Source organism: Trichosurus vulpecula, chromosome 8 (genome assembly GCF_011100635.1).
Source record: "Trichosurus vulpecula isolate mTriVul1 chromosome 8, mTriVul1.pri, whole genome shotgun sequence".
NCBI classification, from domain to species: Eukaryota; Metazoa; Chordata; class Mammalia; order Diprotodontia; family Phalangeridae; genus Trichosurus; species Trichosurus vulpecula.
The window spans coordinates 26279248-26301880 of record NC_050580.1 but is presented as its reverse complement, the minus strand read 5'-3'; the positions used below and the strand labels follow the sequence as shown (position 1 = coordinate 26301880).

The 22633-nt window shown below is 42.2% G+C and overlaps 1 protein-coding gene across 3 annotated transcripts in view; it reads right to left on the bottom strand.

The window, feature by feature from the left end:
- REEP3 (receptor accessory protein 3) overlaps positions 1-22633 on the bottom strand; it is an 84294-nt gene that overhangs the window by 24639 nt on the left and 37022 nt on the right. For all 3 annotated transcript variants that reach the window (XM_036734789.1, XM_036734788.1, XM_036734790.1), the window contains 3 exons: positions 4776-4852; positions 4053-4173; positions 3739-3852 (listed from right to left, as the gene is read on the bottom strand). In XM_036734789.1, the coding sequence (XP_036590684.1) occupies positions 3739-3852; positions 4053-4173; positions 4776-4852 (312 nt within the window). The remainder of the gene's footprint in view (positions 1-3738; positions 3853-4052; positions 4174-4775; positions 4853-22633) is intronic.

Below are 22633 nucleotides of genomic sequence, written 5' to 3'. Positions count from 1 at the left end.
TAATGCAATAATCTGAGGAAGGCACTTTCACAAAAGAAGTGAACTTGCATCATGGTTTACTCATCTTAGAAGAGGAGGCTCTTCTGAGTGGTCAGCAGGAGCTGGATTGTTTCTGCCCCAGCAACACCTGAACATTCTGCCTCCTGAGCTCAAAAGGGGCTGCAATCTGCTCAGGGCAGGGTCTGCACCATCCTTACACTGATGTTTAGGTGCATGTAATGAATGAGCTACTTCCTCAGTGACTAGATTGTCATTAAAGCCAACGCATCCTTTCTAGGTAACAGGTGATCCAAGGTGCCAGGGGCAGGGATGGGAACAATGGACCCTGTGTTTGTGGCTGGACCTCATCAGTGGAGGACCACTGGGTGTGAGAACTCCCTCCACTGAGGCAAACTGACAACCATCTGAATTTAGGTCTTTAAGAGGCGTTAAAGGACTGGCCCACAATCAATATCTAGATGTTGGAGGCAAGACTTGAACCTAGGTTTTCCTAATTCTGAAGCTAGCTCTTTATCCAGTACTCCCTGCTTCCTCTCACACCTTTTTAGACCACTAAGAAATGGAGCAAAAAGGCAAAAGGGGCCATAGTCGGAAATAAGAATGAATTAAAGCAGTGCTAGATGTTTGCTCTTAGAAGGACCCAGGATCTCACCGCTGGGTGTATCCTCAACATAGGGGCTGACATACCCCTACCAGCAGGACTGAGGCATGATTAAAACTGGAATTTGGGCTAATATGGCTCGAAACAGGCAGATGAGGACACTCAGAATATTATTTATTAGAACAGACAGAGGGATGCTTCACTAAAAATTACATTATTTAGACATTTAATTTAATGCTAAGTTCCTGCCCATCACAAAAATTCTTTTATGTTCATTATTTATTTTTGGCCCAATACACTAACTAAGCAAAATATATAATGGAAGTAAGAAAAAATAAAATCAGCCCATATAGTTATAATCCATCTCCAGATATTGATGGTTTTGTTTACTTAAAATGAATTTTTTGAAAAAGCAAAATTGTTTTTAAGAGCAGAAGGTTTTACATTTTTGACAAAATACCCAACACAGAAATCAAAGCCAACAGATATGTTATTGTTTTCCCGTTAACAAGAGTCTCTAAAAATTAAAGTTGTCAGGAAGCCCTTTAGAACCACTGTTCAACTGAGTAGGTCAAAGTAAGAGAAGGAAGACTAAGGAAGCCATTTTATCTGGGGGAGAACTGGGGCTGGTGGTCCCTCCAGACTCCCGAATCCTCTGCCAAATTACAAAGAGTAAATTTCCTTGATGTTGAAGGGATGCTCCACCCCATGATGACGGTAACAACCCTGAGGGTTCCCAGGCCCCTCAGATGCTCAGGAATTCTGATCCCAGGGAACATCTTTTCCTTTCCTACAGAACTGGCAGTAAGTTCCACTCAGTCTTTGAAAGACAGGCCTCCTCTCTTTGCACATCAGGAGAGCGTGCTAGTGGAGGGCACTGCGTCCGTTGCTGCTCTGTCCATTAACAAAGCTGGTGGGAAAAAACCAAACCATGGAAGAACTCACCCTCATTTTGCATTTTATCAGTGATCAGTGATGAAACAGCAGGTCTTTAGAGTCAACTTACATGAGCATGAAATGCCTGATACAGGGGGGAGGTGATATGAAGGCAACAGAATGACTGTAAGCACCCTCAGCTCCTAGAAGGAGGTTGGAGCCAGGGTGATCAGATCTTACCAGCTGGAAAGAATTCTGTAACTTCCCTTTAAGAAAAAAAAGCTCAATTTACCTCTTTTGGTGGTAGATATAAACTGGCATCCCAGGGACCTAAAAATTTAGCATATCTCCAGAAAACAAGAAAATACCATACACCCTTTTCAAGAGCACAGTCATACAAAGCATATGAAGTGGTTCTCAAATATGAAAGCATTTTATTAACATTTCCCATTAAGTTTTTAAGAAATTTCATTAGTGTAGGCAGAGCTCCATAGGTAACCATTCTACAATGTCATGTCTTAGAGCACTGACTGAGACACTGAAAAATTAAGTAACTTGGCCAGGGTTACAGGACCATTATGGGTCAGAGGTAGGATTTAAACCCAGGTTGTCCTGACTGAACTTGGCCCTTTAACCACCACACCATGATGTCATTTGGTTGTTATCAAAGAAAAAATGCTCTTTCATGATTTGTTTTGAGGAAGAATTAATATTTTCAGGGGAAAAATATTAAAAAAACCCTACCTTCCCGAAACTTGGCACACTGCTTGCTTGAGCTGTTTCCTTTTAAACTTCCTGCTTAGCCTTGATGGTTTTCCCCAAGCTGGCCTTTAAATGTTCATTTTCCCTTCTACTCTTTACTTACCTGCCAACCAAGTATAGCCTGCCAGTATTTGCTGCTTCTTAATTACTGCTACCTTTTTCTTACATTAATTTTTCTCTATCAATCATATGTACGATGCTGATTTGAACCCTAAATTCATAGGAACCTGCCGATTTTGCTGTCATCATACCACTGCCAACTGTCTGTAAATGGGGGCTTCATGTAATTCCAAATAAAACAAAGGTAACACTAAGCCTATCTCTGTGCAAACTACTGTGGAATAAAGAAAACATTCTTGAACAGCCAGAAATTAATAATAGTGAGAATCCTGAAATATCTTTCAAACAAAGTATTTTCATCCTTTTAGTTATAAATTCATCCTATCAATTTCAAAGGAAAAATTCCCTCCCAAGTTAAATGATTATCTTTTATTGCTGGATTATAACCTGAAGGCAGAGGCTGGGCCATACAAAGCCTTATACATGGCTCGATCTCATTCAATGTTTACTGAATGAGTGAATGCTATTTCATTCAGCAGGATGACCAGGAATCTGCTTTACATTTATTCACTCTACTGGGTATATTTAGCAGTAGGTAACACTGAGTAAGAAAAACTGGGTCACTGTGGGTAGTCTTAAAAAGTGAAAATGGCATCATTTTATTGGCTCCATTTATCCTGAGCATTAGATAAAATCACCTCTTAATAATAAAATATTCCTACAAATTCTGTTATTGTTTTAGTCATAATACAACTGATCTGGTTACATACTGGGTATTGAAAATGCCTAAAATTGTTGGCCCAATTCAGTTGAGCAACCACAAATTAAATGTAATGATTTAATAAGTACTGAAATGATTGTGTACTGATACTGAAAAAATCCCCACAACACTTATGACATGCAAATAAGTCTGTGATGCAAATTTTTACTAAATGCATTAATGTGACTTAGAAAAACACAACAAACGTACAGCATTAGTAAATCATTAAAATGTCCATTTGTCATCATTACTGCACAATGTTCAAGCAACAAAAGAGCAGAAGTTACCTCAAATCGAGTGAAGGATAGCAGCAGAAGTAAGCCAGAAATCCTACCAAGATATTAACACCCAGAGAGAGAGCCACGCCAAAGACAGAGAAAGAAAGAATGGTCATCTTTACAAAAGGGGACAGGGACTAACTACTTATGCCTTAAGGAATTTGGAAAAGTTATGAGGAAAATGCCATTTTTAGGTATTTTTAAAATTCAATTAACTAGCACCCATTCTGGGGTAAATTAAGAACTAAGGCATTGAGTTTTACATTTCTTCAAAAGTAACTATTCGTTCAGATATCCCATAAGTAGATATTAAGTTTATAGTTCAGTTTAAAATCTTTATAACTAAAGAAAAATTGTGAAATCATTCTACCCATTGCCATTTCATGGAAATTGTAAATTACCTTTACAGCAGCGGTCACAGCGGCGGTGGCTGCTAAGTTTAAACCCTGGCGACCGAAGTTCACCATGGTCTCGTAGCCTCGTTCTTTGGCTTGGACAATATAATCATCGATCTCCTAATAAAAAAAAAAAAGGATGGGGGGATTCAAAAGGTATCAAAATTGCCTCCACGACCACTTCAGTTCCTTAGATTTCAGAATATTATTGCAAAACACACAGAAGCAATTTTTGTTCTCCTAACATATTGAAAAATTTTGCCATATTTGAATATTTCAAAAGGTAAAATTGATGTTTACAAATCTGTTTCATCTCTTACCCTTTCCTTTGAAGAAAGCAGTGGGTGAAGGAACTTCCTATAAATTAAACTTGCCCCTCGGGTGTATGGGGAGAGCAGCCAAATGACAAAGGCAATCTTCATCTCATAGTACAAGGGAAACCTGTCCAGGAAATGTTAGAAAACCATTAGATATTTAGGTGAGATCTTGAACTGTCAAAAATTGAACTTTTTAAAGAAATGATCGAAAGGAAATATCTAACACTACTCATAGAAAATTGCTATTTACAACATTTCCTTGGTTTCTGTATCCTGAATATTCTTCTTCCCCAACAGTTTGTGGTAGAGGCCAAATCTGGATTTTTCCCCAGATGTTATAATTCCATTCACCACATGAAGGGGGTTGGGGGTGGGGGCACAACAGATACTTTCTTTAATCCCTTTTAAAAGAATTAATTAGTTTAATGTCCAAAGTGGATTAACAAAATGGCCTATTGTAACTGGAATTCTCCTTTGTGAAAACAAGCCAACAAAACTCAAAGGAACTATTAAACTAAGAAAGGCTTCAGTTTCCATGAATGATGACAATACCACTATCTTATACATAGCTTTATCCTGATTTAAAAGTACTTTCACTCTATCTCACTTGCTATTCTGTTTTATGGACAAGAAAACAGGCACAGAGAAGTCAGGGAACCTGCCTTTGGTCAGTTAGTTAATAGAGACCCGATCAAATTCATTATTGGCCCCTGTCTTGGAACTCACCAAGCAACGGTTAGATCTGCCAACGTTTCAATCACAGTGTAAAGGGCAAAAACAATCCAGTACATCATCCACCGGACCTGAGAACACAAATGTAACAGGAGATTATGGAGGATTATACAGAGAAATGGTCTCCAACTGAAGATTCTACGTCATTTACAATCTCTACAATGAGTACACATAACGAGTAAGGATGAGCCTGGGTGCAGTCTCTATTGGTGTTCTCCATCACTGGGCAGTCCTGGAATTGGGGAGGTGAACCATGCGCAACATATCACGAAACAAACTAGATGCATAAAAGATATTTCTAGAATCACCGAGCAGTTCAATTCCACTCCATTATCACCACTGGTTATTTAACAACTATGTTTGCTCACTAGCTCCTTTTTTCTTTGACGTTTTATTGACACTATCCTCCTTTTCCAAGAATTCCTTTCTCCTTCTCCTCCCACCCACAACAGTATAAGAGACAGAGGAAAAGAACACCTGGTCCCTTTGTCCCTGACCCAGAGGAGCTACATTTGGTCCTTTTGGGGCCCTGTTTGTGATCTCTGAAAGACCGTGGAGAAGCAGAGAGGTACCACAGGACTGCAGCAGGACAAATACCCTGATTTTCAGGGAAGGGACGAGAACAGCACCTGCACAACAGAGGACCTGCACCTGACGTCATATTCCCAAATGTACTCTTAATGAGAGAGTAAGTGACCGTCCAACACAGGACATGGTGATCACAAAGGGCCCGTACGGCTTTTTCACAAGCAGGTCGCATGAGACAATGGCATTTCCTTTTTTGCCCCGATTCCTAAGTGGAAAGAACAAGGAGATACTGTAGATCCAGCTTAGCTAAGTTTTAGTTTATCGTCTGACACTGTCTCAAACTACTGCTGTGAAAAGGACAGACGGAGGCTAGGTGCCATTGTTCAGATGTGATCAGCAGATCTGGAACCGGTATGATGAACAGACCTGATGCCAACTCAAAAGGAAGGCTTCTGTGGTCTGTGCTGGGTGCTGCTTATGTGACATTTTTATCAATAACTCGGCAAAAGGCATGGATGGTATCTTTATTGAATTTGCAGATGAAACAAAAACTGGGAGTGAATACTGAACACGAGGGATACTACAGTCTGGAATCAGACCATTATTATGTCTGGCCAAAGACAATCTGAAATAGGCATGTGGGCAGATATGAAGCAAATTCATCACCCAGTGACTAGACTTTCTTTGACTGGTTGTTAGAAAGCATACACAAATCTAGCCCAGTGCCCACAGTGCCGGCATTTCCAGCTTCAGAGACTCGGCCCTGTTTCTTCTATTGGTCTATTCTTCTCTCTCTTTATTCACATGGCCACCATGTTACTGCAGGTTCTCCTCACCTCTCACCTGACCTACTGGCCTTCAGAACAAATCTGATGATGCTGTCCTCTGCTCTTGGTACCCTACTGCCTCTAAAATAAAACACTAACTCCTTAGTTTGCCATGTAAGTCCTTTCCTTGTTTGCTTGCTGTCTCCCCTTCACGCACATGATGTTCCAGCCAAACTGGCCAACTGACTATTCCCTGATCTTAGCATCCCATCTCCTACATGTGAGTTTGGAAAACCTAACTAAACTCATTGCTCGATGATTTAAAAATTCTCCCTTGCTTCACCTTCCCTATCCCAATGATTCTGAACTCCTGCCCCATCCCCTGAAGCCCACTACCCAATCCTTTATTCCCGTTCCCTTCAACACAACCATGATAATGTCCCACTCTAAAGCGATCCACCCCTTTCACTGTGCTCTCCTGAATGCCTCCTCCATCAGCAATAAAACTACTTTCATCTTATTTTTTTTTCCTTTTCCATTCCTTCCATCTTCTGGCTGAGACCTGGCTTCCCTTCCTAGTACTGGCTGTACTCTCACACATTCCCGTGATCTCAATTTTGAGGGGATGTGGGGGAAGTAGAAGGAATTAGAACACTCCTTGCTTCCCGTTGCCTTTTCCAGGATCTACTTCTACCGTCACTAGGTAACCTCTCCTCCTCTGAGGTTCACTCAATCCATATTTGCCATCCAATCAAAACTCTGGTAGCTGTTGTCAATCACCCTCCAGGACACCCTGCCTTTTTTCCTCAGTGAGCTCAGTAACTGGCTCCCAGCCTCTCTATCCTCCCCAAATCCTGCCCTCATAGTTGAGGATTTCAACACATACACACACACACACACACACACACACACACACACACACACACACACACACACACATCTCAACACTCCCTCTAATACCTAAAGCTTACCCTAACCTCACTCCACTCATGATCTAATCCTCCAACCTACCTCAGTTGCACACAAAATTGGTCTTATGTTCATGAACTCTGGATTTCCTTTACCTGATCTCAATCTATCATCATTTCACCTCTCCTTCTGCCTTGTGACCCCATGTCCTATTCTTGGTCTACACCCTAGGCCATCACCCCTGAACTGGCCACATTCTCCTTTCCTTTCCCATCCTGACCCCTTTGTGAACCACATCAACTCTACACTGTCCTTTTCTTTCCTTTATTGTATCCCTGAACTTGCGCTGCAAAGCTTCAGCCTTGGATTGCTTCCACCATCCCCAGCCTTTGCTCTTACACATGTGCTGCTGAACAAAGCTGCAGAAAATCTCAAAATTGTGCTGACTGGGTCCATTATAAATTTACGTTACAAAGCCTCTGCGGGGCTCTTACTGTTACAGGATAAACCTTGTAGACCTCCCTTAGCGACTCTCCCACTCCCAGCAGCGACTCTTCTAAACCTCCCATGGCTCCCCTTACCCCCCTCAGCTCAGATCCTTGTCTCATATTTTACCAAAAAACCTGAGGCCATTCACCAAGAGTCCCTTCTCACATTACCCTGATGTCTTCTATTGTGATCTCTTCCCTCCTCCCTGCATCACACAATGAAGTGGCCCTTCTCCTTGCCAAGTTAACCCCCTCCACATGTCCAAGTGACTCCATCACCCCGTCTTTTCTAGTAGGCCACTCCCTCCATCATCTCCACTCTCACTTTAATTCAGTCTTGCCTTGTCTACTTGATCCCTTATCTCTCCCTCTCTTTTGTGGCTAAACTCCTTGAGAAGACCATCTACAATCGGCGCTCTCATTTCTTTTTTCCTCACCTTCTTCTTCAGTCTCTGCAGTCTGGAGTCCAAATTCATTATTAAACTGTTCTTCCCAAATTTACTAACGACTTCTTAATCACAAAATCTAATGTCCTTCCCCTGGCTCTCCCCTCAGCTCTCATCCTTTTTGACTTCTCCATAGCCTGCCTTGGACATCACTGATTACACTTTTCTCCTTAGATACTCTTCTCTCTAGGTTATTGGGACACCGCTCTCACCTGGTTCTCTCCTTCTACCTATCTGCCTGTTCCTTCTCAGTCTCCTTTGCTGGCTCTTCAGCCAACTCATGCCCATTAACTGTGAGTGTCTCTCACAGAGCTCTCTTTGTCCTGGGCCCCCTTCTCTTATCCTTCGATACTAGGGATCAGTAAACGTTTTCTGTAAAGGGTCAGATAGTAACTACCTTATTTAGTTATTTATATATCAAGAGAGAAAACATTTCCACATTTTTTTTACCGATGAAATTCAAATATAACTGATTACAATTTATTTTAACAGATATACTAATGACAAGAATATAATTTTGGGGGGAGGAATAACAGTTTGCTTAATTGGGGATTCAAAACTAGCGTTCCCTATCATCAAAAAGGACTGTAAACATTCGTCTGTTAAGGCTGATCTGTAATGGGATTTTATGTATTTCACCTTTGAAAATATCTTTTCACAGAAATAGGTACTGCCAAATGCTGATATCAATCCACAAGCATATGATTTTAATTGAACATATTCAAAGCTTGGAAGACATTTTTAGAATTCTATTAGATTTTTCTCTTGATTTTTTCTTTTTAACATCTCATTACATTGCAGATTAAATACTTCTCACTGAAAGGGAGGTGGAATCTCAACCGAACAGTTCAATGGATTTTGAGATATGGAAGTTTCTTTTGCACTTGCATCAAGGTCCAAAAAATGCCACTGGTCTCGCCCTCTGAGTGGTAACATTATCAGCTGCAAATGTGGACTGCATGAGAAGTGTACAAACCAGCTTACCATTACTTGTGACTTAAACAATAGTCACTGCCACTGAATTAACTTTGCCACAGTATAAATTTCACATAGAAGTGCCGTTTTAATTTTTCGCTGAATCAATTAAGAAACATTATCAATCCTACAGCCAAAGCTAATTTCCCAAAGTTCTTTGGTGTTTGGTAATAGCGGTTGAGGGTGATTCATCTTGTTCAGAAAAACTTCAATCTTGGCCCTGAGCTCAAAAAAATCATAATATAACTTCTCCCCCCCCCCCCCGCCACCTTCTTGTTTTGGCATGATGGATATGCATTGGTAATAAAACAAAATGGCATATTATGGTGATACATAGAGCACCTGAAATGTTCTTGGGTGATCATCATGTTACTTCAGTACAGTGAGCAGCCATGAGAAGGGATAAGACAATCACATGCACTCCTTTTTTTTAACCATAGAAATATATGGAAATGAACAAGGACTAATGAGCGTGGCTATGCTCCCATATAACTTTGTTTAATGACACTGAAATGTGAATTTCATATAATTTTCATGGGTCACAAAATATTATTCTTTCAATTTTTCCAACCATTTAAAAAAGCATTCCCAGTCCTTGCTGGCTGTACAAAAATAGTCAGCAGGCCAAATTTGGCCTGTGGGGCATAGGTCACTGGCCCCTCTGCTCTATAGTATTTCATTTGATGATCCCATGAATTTAATTATCTCTGTGTGGATAACTTTTTTTTTTAAACATTTAAAAATTTTTTTTGAGTTACAAATTCTCTCCTTCCTTCCAGTTCCTTCCCCACCCATTGGGAAGGCAAGTAATATGTCAATTATACATGTGAAATCCTGCAAAACATATTCCCAAATTAGCCACACTGCAAAAAAAAAAAGGCAAGAAAAATAAAGTGTGTGAAAAAAGTATACTTCAACCTGCACTCAACAGTTCGTCAGTTCTCTCTCTGGAGGTGGGTAGCATTTTTCATCATGAGCCTTTGTAATTATCTTGGATCGCTATCTGGATCAGAGTAGCTAAGTCTTTCATAGTTGATCATTCTTATAATACTACTATTACTGCACACAATGTTCTCCTGCTTCTGCCCACCTCACTCACTCTGCCTTGGTGCCCACAAGTCTTCCCAGGTTTTTCTGAAACCAGCTGATGACTTTCAAATCTACTTACCCAACCTTGACCTCTCTGCTGACCTCCAGTCTTACATCTCCAGCTATCTGTGCACATCTTAAATTCACCACATCCATAGCTGAACTTACTGTCTTTCTCCTCCAACTCCCTTCCTCTTCCTAGCTTCCCTGTTCTTGTTGAGGGATCTACCATCATCCTAGTTACCCAGGCTCATTAGCTAGGTGTCATCCTCAACTATTCATTGTCCCTCACCCCAGCTCCACACATGGCCCCATCCAATCTGCTGCCAAGGCCTGCTGACTTTACCTCCATAACGTCTCTCACTTATGCCCTTTCCTTCCTCCGACACGGTCATCATTTCATGCCTGGACTCTTGTAGGAGACTGCTGCTTGGTCTCTCTGCCATAATGCCTCTCCCCATTTCAGTTTGTCCTCCATTCAAATGTCAAAATGATCTTCTTTAAGTGCAGGTCTAACCATGTTATCCAACCCCTTACCTCCACATATTCTGTGACCCAATGACACTGGCCTCCTGACTGTGCTGCCCTGGGCACTTTTTCTGGCTGTCCACCGGGCCTGGAACTCTCTCCCTACTCATCTCCACCTCCAAGATTCCTTCTAGTCCCAGTTAAGATCCTGCCTTTCTTGACTGCCCTGAAGGTTGGTGCCTTCTCTCTGCTTACTCACTCCAAATATCCAGTCTAGATCTTGTCTGAATGTTGTTGGGAGCTATTTGCGTACTGTTTCCCCAATGAGAATGTCAGCATCTTGGGAGCAAGGCCTGGCACATAATAAAGGTTTATTAAGCAATCTTTCCTTTCTTTGGACCCCTAGCACTTAGGAGAACGCCCCAGGGCACATAGTAGGTGCTTAATAAATGCTTACTGATGTGGTCCTGGAATGCCCACCCTCATCACTTTGTCCTCTTGGAATATTCATCTTGGAGGTTCCGTTTGGGTTCCGTAAAATGTATAATTGTACTTTCTACAAATGAGACTGATTGAATACTATCTCTAGGATGTAAAAATAGATAACAGAATCATAGCAAGGAAAACATCCTTTTTGTAAGAAAAAGATACTCAGTCATCTTGAGTATTAACTTCAATCACTGATTTAAGCTTTCCTACAGTTAGATGGTAAAATTTCAAATAGATTTTCTTTGCTGAATTATTCTTTGTTGTTTTTCTTGGAACTTCAGAATTGGTCCTTTTTGTGAAGGTGATGAAATGAGCGACGACATTCATAATTTAATTCCAATAGGGAGGAGGCCGGTGAAGAATGGCAAGTGATCTTAATGAGAGTTTGTGTCATCTGAAGCACTAACCACCAACTTTAACCTTAGGAATATATGACTTTCCTTGGTCTGTTAATGGACTTGGTAGTGATATGACAGTAAAGGATCGAGTTAGCAAAGCTTTTATTAAAAACTGACTTCAAGGCCACTTCCAGTCTTCTTTAAAGGACAGAGGAGAAACAACAGCCGAGGTTAAAAAGAAGACGCATATTTCAAAAGCCAATCTAGAAGCATGAGACTCTAAATCGGGGTATTTCTCAAATGTCTTATAAAATCACATGTTTTAAATTCTGCAGCAGGGGTTGGCAAACTCTGGCCCAAGGTGGCAAACTCCACCCAAATCCGACCTGTTGTTTGTTTTTGTGCAGTCTAAGCTAAGAAAGGTTTTTATATTTTTAAATACAACAAACCTTTTTTAAAAAAATGTAAAACTCTTGGCTCATGGGTGGTACAAAAACAGTCACATTTGGGTGAAGTTTGCCGAGCCATGTTCTAGAGCAAGCATGAAAAGTGATACCAGATATAAATACATAAAACTAAGCCGGAGGAAAAAAAAGAAAGAACTGCACTGAAAGCCTGGCTTTTAAAGAGCTGTAGAAGCCTACGATGGAGGATGAAAAGGCTATGGCCTCCACAAAGCTTAGAATAGAGCCCAACTCTTCCGACTCCATACCCTGCTCTCTTTGCCCATCACTACAGCTTCTTCTTTAGCAACGAGGCCCTTCTCATTCTGGATCTACAGTAGCTCAAGGTCTAACTATGCCTATGTAATGACTGAGGTCCAGAACTGAACAGAAGAATAAGGCTACATGGAGAAAACTAGGCAAAGTTTTCAAAGATCCCCAATGGGTTTCTGCCAAAAAAGACGGTCTTTTTAATAACAATGCTAAATGGCTACAAATAATGAATGTCGTGACTTCATAGGAAGCAACACCTGTGGGGCCCTGTGGGGGATGCTTTGGATACAGACTCAGCAGCCCTTGTCCCGAAAGAACTTCTATTTTATTGTGAAATTAGCATGTAAGCTCCTTGAGGGCAGTGGCCTTTTTTTTGGGGGGGTGGTGGTGGTGTTTTTGAAGATCTGTAAACAATTAAGCACATATAAGAACAGAAAAGGTTCTGCTTTGCTGAAATCTAGATGATCTCTATAACATTTCCGTTACTCAGTTAACAAAGGAAATGAGATTCATCTGGCACCAATAAGCCCCTTCTTCACAGACCATACCTTTGGGGCTCCACCTTCGTGATTCCTAGTGCCCGGGGGTCGATTTCCCCCATCCCTTCATCTGGGCTACTGATGTTGCATTAAGTAAATGACCTGGTTTATATGCAATTTATCTGTCAGGCAGTGAGTTTCACATAATGCATACGCATCCGAGGTGAAATGTGTTTGATGGTCACTACTTCACTATTCGAGCTGGGTGCAAGATACCAGGCACTCACTTAAAAGCCTGAGTCAGCAAATGGCTCAAAAGGGCAGAGAGCCAGGGATTTGTGTCCAGGTACAGAAGAGGCCAAGGAGGGTGTCCAGTGAGTGGACAGGGGGTCAGGTGTCTGTCAGCAAGTGGACAGGAGGCCAGCAAAGCCATCTGGAAGTATCAGAAGGGTTAACCGAGGGGTGGGTAGCAATGAGACCCCACTCTAAATCTGAAAAGCAGATCTGAGTCAGGGAATACAGCCTCTGCTACTGATACTGAACAGAGTCCAAGAGCACAGACTTGGTGACATCTGACTTCGCTGAATATGGTTTTTTAAAAACGTAATCCATGGCTCTCAATTGTGTACCAAATCACTGAGGAGTGTTCTCTGGACCAGTATAATTGTATATAATTTTTATATTTTAAATAACTTTAATCACTATTTTATACTGATAATTGAAATTGGTCATACTAGAATGGCAAATTTCCCCCCAACCCAGTTTCAAAGTTTGAAAGTAGGAACAAGCATTTATTAAGTTCCTACCGTGTGCCAGGCACTGGACTAAGTGCTTTACAAAAATTATCACAACAACCTGTGAGATAGGTACTATCATGATGCCAATTTTAGAACTGGGGAAATTGGTTAAGTGACTTGCCCAGGGTCACACAGCTAGTAAATGTCTGAGGCTTGATTTTAAGGTAGGTCTTTCTGACTCCAGGCCCTATACTCTATCCAAAATGTTGTTTTTCATGGATTTTCTAACTTATACTTTTCATCTCATTTTAAAGCATGTAAAAACCAAGGCAATGTAATTTAGAAAGTTAGAAAGTTATTCAAAGAATACTTCTGACATGTGAAATCACTGAAATAACAAAACTAATCTATTTATAAAAATTTAGTACTTTAAAATGAAAAACACTTTCATAATGATTCATCTTAAAATTCGAAAACTACTCAATCATGTGGAAGTGCACTGCAGGGCCAAGGATTATTTCTACGGGTCACAGCCATGCCCAGGAGACTGAGCATGTCTCTACTTGCCTTACTTCTTCCGTGGACCCCATAAGGCTTACAAAACCTTCTTGGCATTTCAGTTTGGACGAAACCCAGTCAGTCATGTGATGGTATCCTTTGCTTCCTTCTCTTGGGGGATTAGAGGCTATTTTAGGCCTGAATAAGTACTATAAAGTGAGTGCAAACAAGTGTAAATGTCTGATCAGCAAGCCATGCTCCATGTCACTGGGGCCTATCTTATGCCTTTAACATAGGCTGTGACCGGTCATAGATGATGAAGGAAGGCTGGGTCTCTATCTGACGGTCTTTTATTTTTTTCAGAAAAAAATTTAAGATTTAATCATTTCCTTATTTTCTGAGTTTAATAAAAATTAACTCTTTCTGACTCAAAGAGAACTAAAATAACAGGCAGTCAAAGGCAATCCTAAAATGACCATTATTTCTTGAGAAAAAGAAACAGCACATTAACGAGAAGTTAATTTTTCTTAAAAAGCATACCTGTACGTCCATCATTCAATATTTAGTATCATCATGAGGTTATGAGAGTGACAGTATCAATAACACCTTCAGAGGGTTGATCACTACACGCAGGTCAATAAAAATGATGACAACTGAACAGTAACACAGAGAACACTGATGAGCAAGCAGTGACTATCAGATATACAAAGACAAGGGAGATAATCAGAAAATAACTCCACATAGCACCGGGCAAACATTACAAGTGCCGTGTCAATGAATCATTCTCCTCGGCCGCGCTGCCAGAGTGATTCTTACGAAGTACAATCTGACCGTGGCACTCCTGCGCTCAAGGCTCCTCAGTGGCTCCTGGATGCTTTAGTATCATGTGCCGTCCTCAGGGAAGCATTTGTAAAGTCTTTTACAACATGCCTCTAGCCTACCTTTCCAGACTGATTATGCACTTTCCTTTACTGACTCGGTGTTCCTTCATCTCAGGATCTCAAGCCTTGGATTCTTGACACAAACTGACACCAGTGAATGGTTGGGATGCATTCCCTCTTCACTGGGAATAGGAAGTCACTCTTGACCCCTCTCCTCTCCCCCACTGTTTCAATTCTCATTCGTCTCCCCCCTCCTTTCTTTCTCCTTCTACTCACCCAGATCCTACCAACACAGTTACTCCCAACAGCTGTAACAACAGGCCTTTTTAGGTCCCTGAATGTGGGATTCACATGGCAGCTGATACCTTTTGATGAAAATCGAGTCTTCCTGGGAGGCTGAAAGACCTTATTATCCTTCCTGACGCAACACCCTAAGGACCACTCTTTTGCCCTATTGCTGAACTCAGTCAAAACACATTTATTAAACACCTACTATGTGCCAGATAGTGTGTTAAATACAGGGATACAAAGAAAAGCACAAGACAGTCCCTGCCTTCTCACACTCTAATGGGAGTGATGATAAGGAGACAAATACATACAAACTATATGCAGGATAGATAAGACATAATCAACAGAAGGAAGGCATGAGAACTAAGATGGCCCTGGGATCCACTTCCTTCACAAGATTGAGACTTTAGCTGGGACATGAAGAAAGCTAAGGAAGTCAGGAGGCAGAAATGAGGAGGGAAAACATTCCAACCACAGAGGTGGCCAGAGTGAACACACGGAGTCTGAAGATGGAGGGCCAGGGGTGTTGGGTCAAAGAGTGTGAGGTGGGGAGTGAGGTGATGTGTGTGACTGTCCACTTTCAAAGGGTGATATCTTGACTCCTGAGTGAACTAAATTTAAGTGAGGCAGAGCTGCACAAAGTGGGCAGCCTTACTCTCTTTTCCAGGGTCATCTAAGTCCAAGGGCAGGACAAAAGTTGGGATGACTGGTGATGACCCAGGATGCAATGGGATGCAGTGGATGTCTGACCAAGCTCTAAGCACTCCACAGCTTCTGCTTCAGCCACCTTCATGGCCAGTGAAACAAATTGTTCTCAGCCATTCATTCCACCCGGGGAAGTCTTCACAAACTTGGGGTGGACTCTCTCCTAACTCACTGGCAAGTTTGTGACCCTTTGGTTACCCTCAACCTAGTCTAGCCTGTCTGCCAAGACGATTTACTGGGGTGTGGCCACTGCACATGCCACAGCTTCTTGCAGCCACAGGTGAGATTTAGGGGAAAGGTGGATACCAAAGTGATGAGCAGCCATGGAGTAAGATATGAGAAACCTGGGAAGAGAGGAGACAGCTAGGTGATGAAGGGCTCTGAATGTCAAAAAGAGCATTTTGTGTTTGATCCTGGAGGTGACAGACAGCTATTGGAGTTTATTGAGAAGAGTGGCAAGATCAGATCTGTGTTATAGGAAAAACACTTCAGTGGCTGAATGGAGAATGGACTGCAGTGGGGAGAGGCTTGAGGCAGGCCAATTCACCAGCTGCTACTGCAATAACCCAAGTGTGAGGTGATGAAGGTCTTCACCAAGGTTGGGGCAGGGTCAGGGGAGAGAAGGGGCATACTGGAGAGATGGTGTAGAAGTGAAGACAGGCCTTAGCCACAGCTTGGCTATGGGGGTGGGAGGGTAAGAGAAAGTAAAGAAGCCAGATGATGCCCAGGTTGCCAAGCCTGAGGGACTGGGAGCAAAGCACGAAGGGGGAGGGTTTATGGGTAAAGAGAAGGAGTTCCATTTTGGACATGTTGAGTTTAAGGACTACAGGATGTCTACAGGGACATCCAGCTTGACATGTCTGGAAGGCAGTTGGAGGTGTGAGACTGGAGATCCATACGGAGGTAAGGGCTGGACAAGTAGATTTGAAAATCACAGAGAGGATAATTAAATTCATGGGAGCTGATGATCTCACCAAGTGAAGTAGTGTAGTGAGAGAAGAGAAAAGAGCCCAAGACAGAGCTATGTGGGACCGCCATGGTTAGTGGGCATAATCTGGAGGAGGATCCATCAAAGGAGACTGAGAAGGAGAGGCTGGCCAGGAAGGAGAACCAGGGGAGAAAAGCATCCCCAAAACCTAAGGAGAAGAAAGTACACAGGAGGAAAGAGTGATCAACAGTGTCAAGGTGAATTCTCGTGTGTGTGATGGGCCCCCACTGAGAACACAAGTTTGTATTCCCAGGCCTTAGCAGTCTACGGGACACTGTAAGCACTTGAATGCTCTGCCTTCCTTTCTTCCCCAGTTATTTCCTTTTTACTCATCTGCTACAACTGTGACATTTGCCAGGGCAAAGGTTCCTTCCATCTGTTCTGTCCCTATTTACTTACAGCTCTTCCACACTGGAATGTAAGGCTGTTTCAGCCTGCCTTTGCACTCTCAGCACTTAGTACTATGTGTCAAGCTCATATTAAGTACTTAATAAATGCTTGGGGACTGTCTGAAAATCTTGAGGACAGTCCTGTGGCCCCAGGGCCCAAAACCCTGCTTTACACATAACAGACACTTCAGAAACATCTGCTGGAAACAAACAGACAAACACTCAGGGCATATGGATCACGGTGGAGATGGGAAGACCAAGGCAAAAACACACTTGCCGTCTGTCTGACCTCTGTCTGAACCTCAAGGTACTGGTGAGTGATCGGAGCACAGAATAGAGCAAAACTCAACTGAAAGTTTGGTCCACTCTGTTGAAAAAGAAGCCTGAGGTTGGCTCCCCCAAAACCCTCCTGGGGCTTTCTCTGGCCACCCAGAATCCAGCTGGGCTCTCCTTCACTGCTCCTAGCTGATCAAAGGGTCTCTCCCAACCCTTCCCAAGCCCACATGCACACCAGCCCTGCACAGGTAAGGCTGCATGCACACCACCTCCTGGCTGACTGTTCTTTGGCCGGGCATCTCAGGTTCCTGGAGAGAAAGCCCAGAGTGCGATTTCACGTTAGGGTCCCAAAAGCTGCAGAAAGAGATCAAGGGGAAGTGCTTAAAAGCCTTCTTTAACTCCATGAGGACAAAGAGCCACTGACTGTGTCCTTTTCAAAGGATCTGGCTAATCCAATCCAAGGCTTCATTCCCAAAGCTGAAGAGACCTTCCCCATCATTGGGATTGCTGTGCCCTTGATTTTCTAGAAATAAAGGAAAATTTCTTCATGTGTATCAATGGTCCCCAGCCTTGAGATGAGGGTTCTACTCTACTCAGCACCTTTATACTTGAGGGGAAGGGAACGGTGGAGATGGGAACAAGGGAATTCTAGGAGGAAGGCCTTCTAACCCCTTGAATCCCAGGCTCTACTGGGATAATTGGGGCACTAGGACTATGCCAGGTGGTAGCAGCTGTGTCCAACAACAGTAAGAGAAGGCCTCAGAGAGCCTTCAAGTCTTTTCATGGTGCTAGGGAAGGGGGGCTGATTACTTTACGCCTCAGCCTTTATTCCAAGTGGGAGCTACAGTGAGCCAAGATGACGGCTCGAACTAAGGGAAAGGCTGACTTTGGCTAAGTTCCAAGGAGAGAAATCTGAGTCAGCAAAGGTAAACACAGAGAAAGCACACAAAGCATCCAGGATGCCAAAGCAGGCACAAATAGCTAACTGACCCATAGTGCTAGATGGGGTACATGCATGTGTGCTGAGGGGTGTAACAGCAAGCACCCTGGCATACCTGCTGGCGCAGGTTCTTTGATCTGCTTTTCTAGGAAAGGCTGCTCAAAAAGGGGTTAACAATCCTCTTTAATTACATTCACTAGTTCAGGGGAAAAGTCAGCACCCTGAACATCAGAGAAAACACAAGCACAAAGATCAGCAGACAGGGCTCTAACTGCCTGATCAAAGCAATATTGCTAATCACTGGGTGGAGAGAGCCTTTATCTCTGAGCAGTTGGGGAGCTCTGAACATATGGCTACGCTAGAGTGTCGACCAGAAAATCAAAAGGTCCTTCTCATAAGCGAGCCCCCCAAGTAAAATGCCAGCCTCAAATATATATACACTTCCGGCTAATAGGCTCAGAGCCAGAAGGCATCACAACCCTCCTGACTCAGCACCCAATTAGCTTAGTACCAACAGGTATGAAAGCCTTCTTACAAGCAAGCCTCCCCTAAGTAAGCTCCTTTCCCAATGGACTCTGTGCTCAGGATATATCACAGCTGTGAGCTGGGCCAGAGCTCAAAGCAGGTCACATAGGCCTATTAATGGATGTGGAAGAAGATCTTCATATCCTATTAACATTACCAGGGTGTAGAACAGAACAACCCCAAATTTATGGGATGTAATTCATATAATAATGTCTTATGTGTAAATTAATGGCATTAGACATTTTATTATCAAACACACTGTTAAACGCTTAACTATAGTGAAATTTATGTAAACCTCTGAGGTTCTGAAAAGGGGGATTGTTTCACAGGAGGCACTGGAGTTTTTGGACTCCAGCCTCTAACAGGTTCACTCTTGATCTGGGCAGACAGGAAGGACAGGAAGACAGTTTCAGATGGGTTAATAATCTTACTTTATTCTAATCCAGTCTTCTCAATGGGTTCCTGCTAATGGGAGCACTTACTCCTAGGATCCCCTAATCACTCTTCTCACAGGTGCCAGTGCAAAGGGGGTGGGGCAACTGCCCTTACATCTCAACGGGGTCAGTTGAGACAAGCATAGCATTCCAGCTTGTGCAGGCCCCTAAATCCCCTCAAGCCTCAATGGGGGTCAGTTGAGGCAGGTACAGGCATTCCTCTATGCATTACCCAAATCCCAAATGCCCATGGGTTCCTCCTAAGTCTTGATGGCGGCCGATCAAAGCATACACAGCATTATACTGTCACACTCACCTATGGCTTCCCCGCTTACTGCCCAGTGCCCACCTGACTTACAGGGCAACAGACAAAGAAGGCATATTGTCAGCAACAGCCTCACAGATTAACTTTAGCAATATTGTCATTCAGCACAAATGTAGTAAAAATCACATGTCATGCTTGTGGCTCACTGCGCAAGGGTAGTGAAGATGTTTATAGTCAGGGTCCTGGGAAATATTATCTAGAATCCTTGGAATTATCCCCTAAAAAGAGTAACAAAATCCTCCTTATTGCCAGAGAGGGACCTTTTATTTAGTTATTAGTTTATTTACTTGTCTATGTTATGAAAAGGTGTATTAGTGAGAGACAGTGTACTGTATCCACCTCTGCTGCAGGCATGCCTTCTGAACTCTGTGGCCCTTGGCAACTCATGTCACCTCTCTCTGGCATCGAGCTTCCTCTTATCAAATGGGGACAGTTATACTTGCATTACTGACCCGGGAGCTGTTGTTTGGCAAAGCACATTACACACTGTGAACTAATTGAGAATTATTTGAAATGTCTATGTCTTAGGAATTAGCCATTAGTACATTATATTTGTCAATATTAGACAGGAGCTTTTCATAAACCAAAGTAGCGAATAAAGCTTTGGACTTGGGAAATAGGAAAACCCAAGTTCAAATCTTGCCTTAGAAACTTATTAGCTGTGTATCCCGGAGTGCGTCACTTAACCTCGCTAAGGCTGAGTTTCCTCATCTGGAAAATGAGGATCCTAACAGTATCTTCTTCCCAGAGTTATAAGGCTCAAATTCCCAACACCAAAGTGCTACATATATGTTAGCTCTTATTAAGTGCATATTTTTTTCTGTAAAACATGTTAAAATTAGAAATCTGAAAAACTTTAGTCAACTTTTCATTTCTGTTTTAACTATAAAATGTCAATCTTCAAATTAGTGGAAAGTTAGGTGTGATGAGTGCTTTGTATTTCACATATGGTAAGTGAGCTAAGATCTCCTTATCAATGTGGATGAGATGCATCCCAGCCTTCTTATTCCGGGAGATTGCTGAGTATGACCTCCAGTTAAACGTTCAGATGGTCTATCCTATGTGCTAAAGGCATGCAGCCTCTAGGCTGTTTATTCCAGCCCATAATAGTGCATTTCTAGAATACGCTCAAGTCATCATTATCCTGCGTATTCCGCCGGTGTCTCAGTTGGCTTTTTAGGTGCCTTGACGTTTTGATCTAATAATTTTTGGTGTCTCATGGTTCCCAGGCACCACCAAGAAAATACCAACGTTAAAAAAATTAAGTGTTTTTGTGTTAGGGAGTAGTTTGGGATTGTGAAAAGCACTGAGGAATGCCACAAATGTAATCTAGCCTTTTGTTAGTTCACTTCTGAGCCCAATTCACCTGTAGTCACTTTCCAGTACCCAAAAACCATCTAGCCATCCATCCGAAATGCTGCGTTGTTTGGTGACAGGCATTTTTCATCCATTTAGATTACTAGGTTGATCTCACTTGAGTGGTTGGTGATCTCACTAAGGCAACCCTGTAGCATTCTGGGGGCTTGCTGAAATCAGTGCAGTAACAACTACAAACAGGAGTGTTAGAGAGCTTCACCACCTACAGGGAACATTCATTTCCATTTGGATGCTGAGCAGACATTCTCCATGAGAGAGACACTTTGGCAAGTATATGATCTCCTTTGCTTGACATTGGTAATCAGAAGATTGTTAACAAAATTATAGCTGTGGCTGTATTTATCAGAGAATCTTGTGGGAGCTTAACATATGCAAGGAAGACTTGCTTAACCAGCCTGTATTGCCTTACCTTTTTTTGTCAAGGATGCTCTTAATATGTATGTAAATTATTCTCACAAATATTCTGAAGAGATAAGTGAATGATCAAAAAGTCACATGGTGGCCAAGAAGTCAAATACTATCCTGGGCTACATTAGGAAGGTGTATGATCCTAAATGAGGGAGGTGACAACCCAACTCTACTCTGTTTTACAAATCTTCAAGTGCTACATACGTATACGTGTTACTATTTTGATTTATTTTGCTTGGCTCCAGAAGGCAGGGTGTTAAAAGGCAGTTTTGGCTCAACGTAAAAAACCCCTTCCTAATAACTGGAGCTATCCCAAAGTGGAAATGGAGGCTTAGGGAGGTAGTGGCAGGAGTGGGTGGGTGGAGAGGCCCTCATCACTACAGGGCTTCAAGCAAAGGCTGCAGGCAACAAGTACACTGTAAAAGAACTCTTGGTCTGGGATAGATGAGTGATCCTTTCCAACACTGAGGTTCTCTGTTTCCTTGTCCTACTTATAATCATAAAATGCTAAGCCTGGGAGAGTACATGATAGCATCGAATTTCCCATTTTTTAAGCTGCAATGGGACTGGATCCTAGAGAAGCATACTAGTTAGAATTTTATGTGTTCGAGATCGGTGAGATATTACGATCTAGCAATCATTCTCTATTAGGTAACAAATGATTATCTCCAAGAGGACTGGACTAAAATTGATCTCAACATAACAAAACAATGGTCTGCAAATATAACTCTCTTCCTGGAGAACCAAAGCTTGTTCCTGACCACCTACCACACATCGCAGCTAAACTTAGTTAAGGCTCACCATCACTAGACTCTTTCTCTATGGGACCCTACCCTATGCAGTTAAGTACCTTGCTTAGGACCATGTCACCAGGATGTGTCAAGAGGCAGCTCTCTACCTACTGTGTCACACTGCCTTTTTCATAACATAAACCTTCAAATTCAGTCAGAAATTGTCTCTACATTGACCTACACCAGACTCATTTCATCTCTTTGGGACTTGGGAGTTCTCCATGATCTGGAATGTCTTCACCCTGATTCTTTTGTTGACCAAATGCTATGCAATCTTCAAAAACTAGCTCAAATTTGAACTCTTCCAGGAAATTTCTGCTGGTTTCAGCAAGGTTAATCTCTCCCTTGCCTATTCTAAAATACTTACTGTACTTATGGTTTATTCCACATAGCTTAGTAATAGGTATGGGTTGTGTGTCTCCTTCATTAGTGCCTGGTACATGTAAAAATTCTTAGACCTTCTTGAGAGAAAAAAGTGAAAAGAGATGAGGTAATATGAGACACACATGGAATAATCACAAAAATGATTAAATTGGAAAGAAGACTAATACTCTCACGAAAAAGGGACTTAATTCTGAGTAAAACAAATCATGGAAAG